Source organism: Sinocyclocheilus grahami, unplaced genomic scaffold, assembly GCF_001515645.1.
Source record: "Sinocyclocheilus grahami isolate Dianchi unplaced genomic scaffold, SAMN03320097.WGS_v1.1 scaffold1267.1, whole genome shotgun sequence".
In the NCBI taxonomy this organism is placed as follows: Eukaryota; Metazoa; Chordata; class Actinopteri; order Cypriniformes; family Cyprinidae; genus Sinocyclocheilus; species Sinocyclocheilus grahami.
The window spans coordinates 273,325-282,178 of NW_015506446.1; the positions used below are offsets into that span (position 1 = coordinate 273,325).

Consider the following 8,854-nt stretch of genomic DNA (forward strand, 5'->3'; position numbering starts at 1 on the left):
ACAGGCCTTGAGGCATTAAAAGTGATCATATTTTCTCCATTGCATCGAATCACATTGTGTTGAATCGAATCAAAATCGGATCGCACTGCATCATAATAGGGGTGAATCGTATCGTATCGCATCGGTAGCTGCTTCATATGTATCGTTAATGTATCGTATCGTTGGCTATGCATCGAGATGCGTATCATATCGACCTGAGTCATGAGATGCACATCTCTAATATATAGCAAGCCATTTCAAAAGGTTAAATTCTGTCATATTTGGGTGAACTGTTACGTTATTACAAACATATTATTGGTTTTCTCTTAAAGTAAAATGACAATAACCTCGTGCATATATCGACATCAACTCTGGGTTTTGGAAACTGAATGTTTCTGATGCAATACTTGACTTATGCAGGGTATGTATCTTTAATGTATCGTATCGTTGGCTATGCATCGAGATGCGTATCGTATGGGCCTCAGTAATGAGATGCACATCCCTGCCATTCATAGTTTTCAGTCACGTGACTGGCTCGAAGACCTGGTGGGCAAAACATCCATAGAACTGCAGCACAAGCCCCTCAATTTGTTTCCTATTCACAAATATTTAGATCACCTCTCAAAAGGATAAAATAAATGCAAGTTTTGGCCATTTGCAATACATATAAAGCACCCGCCGCAATATTTCAATTAAAAGCAGCATGACATTCTAAAACGTTTAATGTGTAAACACTTAAAGTGCCTTTAAAACAGTGATATTAAAAGATCATATACAGTACACACCTTATTGATGATGTGTGCTTTATGCAGGCAAGCAGATGAGCTCGGAATAGGAACGCAATGCGCTAATGGTTAAGCGTCTTCTTTATAATGGTTTTCTATGGGAAAACATTTAATATTAAACTTTGACTATTGCGTTTATATTCTGGGTTCATCTGCTTGCCTGTGCAAAGTCTGCATCATCAATAAGGTGTATACTGAATTTTCTTACTAAATTACTATTTAATGCAAACCTCGTGGCGGTCAGCAGAGGAAAACCTTGTTTTGCCCTCCAGGTGGGCGTTCCTGTAGGTGTGACGTCACGTGGAAACTATGAAGTGCAATGTCCAAAGAAATTTTGCATGCTGAACGCAGCTTTAAGCATGTATAATACAAAAAGGGGAATTATAGCTATTTGTTTCTAATTGGCCAAGTTTAGCAAGGCCTGCCTAAGGACACACGAACAAGCACTATACACTGATACAAGAACACAGGTCTCACGTAGATTATATTTTTAACAGTTTACGCTTTCATAAAAAATATTTGCAATTGGTTTGTGAAAGGTGTCACTGAGTGGTCACTATACACACTGTTGTTGTTTGGAAAAATCAGAGAGAAGATTCTTCAAAATATTTACTTTTCTGTTCCACAAATCAAAAGTGTAGGAGTTTGGATTATCAATACGAATAATAACAGAATTTTCATCTTTGGGTGAATAATTAATTTAATATTATCAGATAAGGTGCTGAGAGTCCAGAGGCATAATTTCTTGAAAAGAGGCCACAAAAAAAGACTTTTCTGTCCGAGAATCTTTGTGAGAAACATGATGGCCCTCCATTCACCCCCAAATCCACCATATTCATCTTTGGCCATGATCTCATATAATGGCAACGCTTATGTAGACTACTGACTACAACGTCAAGATCAAGATTTTCATTTATGTACTATTTATTTTAATATACGTATATTCAATACAATACGTGTAACTAATGTGGATTTACAGACAAACCTCATTTCGTGTGAAATGAGATCCAGTCTCGACAATGAATTCAAATATCACCGGTCATCCTGAATTAACCACTGAATGACCCAATGAAGAATCGCTTAATTTGACGTTTTATATTCAAGACATAACAAAATCTATATCTTTAAGCTCATATTTAAGCAAAACCCAGGCGAACGGATGTTGACAGTGCTACTATGCTGTCACCATCTTGGAAACGGGAGAAGTGTCTCAGGGATCAGAAATCAAGCGAGAATAATGGTTTCACGCCGAGGGGTGGGCGGGGGCGCTGGACAATTAGCTTAACGACAATTATCTGGTAGTTAATTACATTTTTATTGAATAACTGGTAATGTCTGCATCTTACTACACGGAAACCTCTTCTTCTGGCACGATGTCTGTACGTTAGATGGAGGAGGCGAGCGCGGACGGTTGGCCCGCGAGCCTCAGCAACGGTCATTTTCGCTTGAAATAAAAAACCATCTCGCCTATAATATAACCGGCAGGAAAATAAACGACGGAAAATTATTACCTTACGGCAGTGGTCATTATAGGAGATTTGTTTTTCCTTATGGCAGCCATGGTCGTTGTTTGGTATTTAGAAAGCATTTGGAGATCTGTCACTATTTCTATTGCTGTTAGTCTCCATAGTAAGCTAATGATTCACTGCAGGAGAGAACAACAGACCGGAGCGCTTAGGAACCGCGCGTACCATCTTCTCAAGGAGGGGGGGACTCGTAATTTCCAGCGTTACACGGTGCTAGAGGACAGACAGTGTGCCATCCCGTGATGGAAATATCAACATTGTTTGTGACAGTTATTTAACACTTTGTCAAAAGATTTGTTTCTGAACACATTTATTGCAAAACCAAACAAAAGAATGACACGTTTGCCTCCTCCTCCTCCTCCGCTGAGGTCGACGGAAGAAATATGACCAGTGTCTCGTGCAATCCTCGAGCGACGTTATTCTCGGTCAAATTATTTTTTATGCGAATAAAAAACCCGTTTTTACAGAACAATAACGCTTCAAATTAAGATTGGTTACAGTTCTTAAAACATTCACATTTATACTATTAATGTGTATATTAATCTCATAAATTGTTTATAAAGGAACATCAAAATGATGCAAATCCAACTTAACAACTGTTTTTGTCTGCTCATTTTACTGATTTACTCAACACATTTCTGTTTGAAAATCTATCATAATTTTATAGCTCGTTTATACTGTGTTTGGGACATGGTAGCTTCTATAGCTAAGATTGTCATTATCTGTTCCAGGATGGTCATTTGTGGTTTATCAGCTACTATGTTTCAAAAACAAGACTGACCATCTGGGTTTTTGCTGGTCAAACAACTAACCATGGTCCATTAAACCCCTGCCCTGAGCACAAGGGTGAAATATGTTTTCACATGTAATCACTCCCGTTTTTCCCGGGAGTCTATTTCATACCCGTCAACCTGCCCTCCTCCCGTTTTGTTATTTCTCCCGGGAAACTCCCGTCATTTGTATGACCCAAACCTCCTTGTATGAATAATCACATCAACGTATTATTCCAAGGTTGTCCAGTTGCCAGATATTGTATGAAACGCATTCTACTCACACAATCACGCAAATTTCAGCCCATTTGACCTCAACCGGGCAACCTACAACTGACATATAGCATCTATAGAAACTATGAAGCAAATATTCTGTCTTATTATGTGATAAAAGATTTTGCTACCAGTATACCCAAATGTTGACAGGTATAACATGTTGAAACAGCCTATACTGTTACGCATTCCATTGGAGTTATCGTCGGAATTATTCCCTTTTTTTCTAAGCGGTCCTGCAAGAAATTTTTTGAAATTTCTTGAGCCTTTATTATTATACAAGACACATTCTGGAGCTTAGAGATGAAGAACCACTTTTGCAACATATCAGAGTAAAATCATTTGTGTAGGTCTGAGACCAGCAAAAACAGAAAAACAGGAACTTAGCTTTGTGTGTGATAACACAAAGATAAAGACCTGGCAGGCAGTTTGTTGAACATTCTTTAAACGCACACAAAACTCCTGCCAAAGACCAAGACACACTTGGACAAACACAAGCCTATAGACCAAATTTTATTATCCAGTTTATGTTTACAGTACCTTCAAATTGGCAAGCACAGGCACTTTAGGTGATCTAAATCTCCCTTGAGACCATCAGGACAATGGTAAAGGAAATGCCCTGGTTAGATGGCTGGGCTAAGTTGCTGAACAGACTCAAGTACACCTTTGCTCCTACCACAATTGACAAAAAAAAAAAATATTTACTGAGCACCTCCACAATGTTTTACTTGACGTGTTTAGTGAACTTGACTACTGCTCCAGAAAACAGGAAGACAGCCATTGGACAGCATTCCAGCACTGGACCCTGAGGAATTGACTTTCTTTTATGACATCTGTTTTTCTTCACTGTCTGCTATATGATTTAGACTGTTAAGAGCTGAGCATCACGACTAGCTAACACATGCAGTTAAGCAAAATCAAATGCCAACCATGGCAGCAGCTGAGAATGTTCAAGACCTCTAACTTGCTAAAAGCAAATGCTTCCCTCATCTGACTCACAAATCCTATTCTTTGCAAAAGCATGACGTCAATTAAAAAACAAACAAACAAACATTTGGATGGCAGAGTGAATATACATGCCTCTTGGAATGCCTCCTAGATTCGGGATATTGTGTTTACATAGGTTCTCTAAATACTGGACTATACTGTACACTCACCAGCCACTTTACCTTGCTAGTACCAGGTTAGACCCCATTTTCACCCTCAAGAATTAAGGCCTTAATTCTTCAAGGCCTAGATTGAACAAGGTGCTGGAAACGTTCCTGAGAGATTTTGGTCCATGCTGAAAGGATAACATCACACAGTTGGCTGCACATCCCAAAGGTGCTCTATTGGATTGAGATCTGGTGACGATGAACTGTGGGTAAACGTTGCTCAATGGTCATAAAGTGATGGACATGGTCAGTAACAAAAATCAGGTATGCTGTGGCATTTAAACTGTGCTCAGTTGATACTAATGGGCCAAAGTGTGCCAAAAAATATCCCCCACCCCATTAGACCACCAGCAGCAGCCTGAACCGTTAATACAAGGCAGAATGGATCCATGCTTTCATGTTTACACCAAATTCTGACTCTACCATCCAAATATCACAGCAGAAATTGACGGTCATCAAACGAAGCAACCTTTTTCCAATCTTCAGTTGTCCAATTTTGGTGAGCCTGTGTGAACTGTAAGCTCAGTTTCCTGTTGCTAGCTTTTTCCAGTCTTCTGTTGTCCAGCTTTGGTGTGTGTATATGTGTGTTTATACAAAACGTGCTATAAAAAATACTGTAAATATATATGTTGCAGTATTTCTGTAATAAAATGGTATATGTATATCATTTTTTTATTAAAATACATTTTAAAAATGTAAAGTGTGTTTTTGGACATTTTTGTTCAGAGTACAAAAGTGGACAAATACTTAAATACTCTTTGTAAAGACTTTCTAAACAAGAACAACTTTAGCCGAAACAAATCTGAACTTGACAAAAAACAACAACAACATCATTGTGCAAGTACTGTTATATGTTCACTTCAGATAAACACGATTCTTGTTGTGGGCCCATTTCCAAAGGACTGGACAAACTTTGTCTCAACTCCTACTGGAAGAAGGGAAGACAAGAACCAGAGCCAGGAGGAGGATGAAATATGCTATCAGACTGCAAAGCATAATGTTGGGAATTTGTTTTATGTGTCACCAAAGTGCATCCCTGTCCTTCTCAAATACAACAGATAAGAGATATTATGATCCTCCAAAAACAAAAACTTTATTCATACAAACTTGTTTCAGTCAACACACTCTATTACTACAAAGTAAGTGCAAAATACTGCATCCCAGCACACATGACACGATGATGCACTGTGTCTCTCTCTCAGTATCTGGTTGACATGACTGTGCATGAATTGTGGTATAACTTTTGTGTCCGTGGTTAAAAGATGTTCATTATTTCTCCGCCATCTTGATTGATGCTTATAATGAAATTGTGGTGTGCGTCATGGCAGGCGTGGCGTACTGGTGTGTTCTGCGCAGACTCATTGGCATGATTGAGAGCAAACGTGAGCGGTCACGCCGTTAGTGACGCTCGCGCGGTGTTTGCATACTCTATCACAGATGAAGTGAATTAAATGCAATATTTGTCAAATACACAGACGTTTCAGAAACGCTTTCATGAGCAACAGAAACACTTTTTATATACTGCTTAATACAGCGCCATCTGTTCAAGAATAAAGTTCAATGTACATATATACTAAAATACTAATAAAGTGGGGGTATATATGCTTTCATGATAAACGTGACTCAATATAACATTGCGACTACAGTAAAAAAGCTTTTTCTGTTCTAAAAACACAGATTTATGAGCAGTATTGGATTTGAAGATGTTAGAAACACAGGTCATTGTTGTCATGTGGTGAATTTGGCTAATCGTGAAATGTCGGTTCAAGTCGAACTAAACTTCTAATCGGCATGCACTGCTTCAAGTCAGCCGCCGATCGGTCTGCGCAGTGCTGCATGAAGTCGAACGCACCTGTTGGCATGATTGAGAGCAAAAAAAATCTCCAAAAAAATCGCTAGTTTTATTTAAATATAGCTAAAATAGCTCCTTGTCGCAAAAAAATTTAAATAAAATAAAAAGTCGCAGCTAAAATGAGAAAGTAGCTCAATTTGGCGACAAAATCCCCAAATTGGCAACAAAAAATCTCCAAAAAATCGCTAGTTTTATTTAAATATAGCTAAAATAGCTCCTTGTCGCAAAAAAATTTAAATAAAATAAAAAGTCGCAGCTAAAATGAGAAAGTAGCTCAATTTGGCGACAAAATCCCCAAATTGGCAACACTGAGCGGCAGTAAACAGTTCTCGAGCACACAGAAAGAGCAGGAACGAAACGCATAGAGCCACGGGAGATTTTTCACTAGTTAATCGAGCGCGGGTTTCTATAGATATACTTGTCTATGTCTATGTGTGGGAAGCACGGAGACCGCTATGAACTTCCCTCCGCTATGCCTGCGCCTGGTCCATTAACTGTATATAGTATGGGACAACTCAAGTGAGAATTCTCTCACCCCCTCTCAAGTTATTCTTACTTCTCAGCGTGAGAAATACAAGGTGTGGCATGTGAGCGTGTGAAGTAGTTGGAATGCGATTTGATGTAGCCTAGAATTTCTAATATATGTAGGCTAATGCACTTCTGCTCTCTAAATACACTTCTGCTCTAAAAAACTGTAAATATCGTATAGCTCCTTGATAATAGATTGCTTGATTTCTTCATTTGTAAGTCAGTGTGAACAAATGTGTGTGCTAAATGAATATACTGTATGTAATGTAAGTATATTATAATGATCATGCACTTTGTCCACTGCATACAACTGCACATATAATTGTACAAAGTAGTTAGTACATAGTAGTCGCATCCCATGATCTTTATTAAGGAGCCGTGTAACCTAAATAAAACCCACTGAGGAGTAATCACTGAATTTGATACTAATTATTCAGAGTTCAAGAGCCAGAAGCAAAGCAATCCAGATCAGTGCTGTGCGCTTCCATATACTGTCCGCAAGGGGGCGGCAGAGACTTATTATATAGCTGTCAGATTTTCAGCTCGTGATACAGAAGTATTGTTAGGACTGCAAAAAATACATCCATGCTTAACTCTTCACAGGACAATTTTTCTGGCAATGGAGCGGTGTATATAATCGTAAATGTAACTGTGCTAAATAAATAACTTGACACAAAGATATAGAACCTAAGTGAAAGACAAATAACAGCAAGTGTCTCTAAGCCAGGGGCGTAGCAGCCATTTTAAAAGTGCGGGGTTCTGTATATAAAAGTATATAGTTAAAACCTTTAAACTACTAGAGCATGAAAAAAAACTCATTTTGAGAAAACGGCCTTTAAAGATATGTATTGTAAATTCTAACTGAAATATGGAGATGCAAATAGATCAAATGCAATAAAATAAACACTTTAATCTGTATTTTGGATATTTTCTTTGCATTTGTCTGGAAAAAAAAGACAAGCTGGAAGCAAAAATTCATAATTGACATGCAGTCCCTGAAAAAAACAATGGCTTGATGTTTTGAATTAATGGAAGTTTTATACTTATACAAATTCAGTAATTCAGCAGATGTTAAGTAATAGGGTCATAAAATCACATTTGCCTCTGATTCTGCTTGTGTTGGAATGTTTGTATGTGTGTGTGCGATATGGTTTCCTCTTCCTCTTTTGTCCCTAGAGGCCACTCTCATCTTTTAACACTTTTAATGGATAGGAAATAGGTTTCCTTCCCGGTCCCACCCCCTCTAAACACATCTCCATCAAATGTCCACTTCATAGTCTCTAATTTGATAAATCTATTCTCTCATTTACTTCCATCTCTTTATATGTTTATCTCTCTGTGAAAGTGTCTTTTCATCTTCTTGACATTTCATGGACTTACAATACAGTATGTGTTGCTAAAGCATGAGAAAGAGCACCTCAGGTGACCTGTCGATGGATCGGTCACAGAGGGGTCAGGCAATAAGCTGATGACTGAGCGATGTCTGTCACCCCAGCTAACCTGAGACTACATTCTGTTAGTCAGGATATAATCCAGCAGATTATCAAGAACTAGAGGAAACGCAGGAGATATTTACCCAACCACCCAAGCCTTCAAATTCTCATGTTGAGAGTCCTTGATGCATCTGCTGATCTTCTGAGATCCCCATGGGAGATAATATTCTTTGGACGAGGGGTGGGAGGTGGGATTAGAGAAGCGATTTCTCAGAACATGAGAAACTGCCACTGAATGACGTCTTCCTCTGCTAAAGTCCTTAGTATATATTGTTTTCGAAGCCTAAAAATGGTATATATAAAAAAAATCGTCCCAACATTAGAAAACCACCAGCAGACATTGTGTTAGTGTTAGATTAGTGTTGCCGGTTTGGTGATGTCCGTTGATTTGACGTCTGTCCCTCCACTGTAATAAGAAATTCATTGTCTTTGGATGAGAATGTATGAATAGTAATTCAGTAAACTATTTTATCCAGTGTGATGTTATTTTATGT

The 8,854-nt window shown here is 38.4% G+C and overlaps 1 protein-coding gene across 2 annotated transcripts in view; it reads right to left on the reverse strand.

Moving 5' to 3' along the window:
- dnaaf9 (dynein axonemal assembly factor 9) overlaps positions 1–2,406 on the reverse strand; it is a 31,435-nt gene extending 29,029 nt beyond the window's left edge. For both annotated transcript variants that reach the window (XM_016254613.1, XM_016254612.1), the window contains exon 1: positions 2,276–2,406. In XM_016254613.1, coding sequence (XP_016110099.1) covers positions 2,276–2,352 — 77 coding nt within the window. In that variant the 5' untranslated portion in view covers positions 2,353–2,406. The remainder of the gene's footprint in view (positions 1–2,275) is intronic.
- Between the last annotated feature and the right edge of the window lie 6,448 nt (positions 2,407–8,854).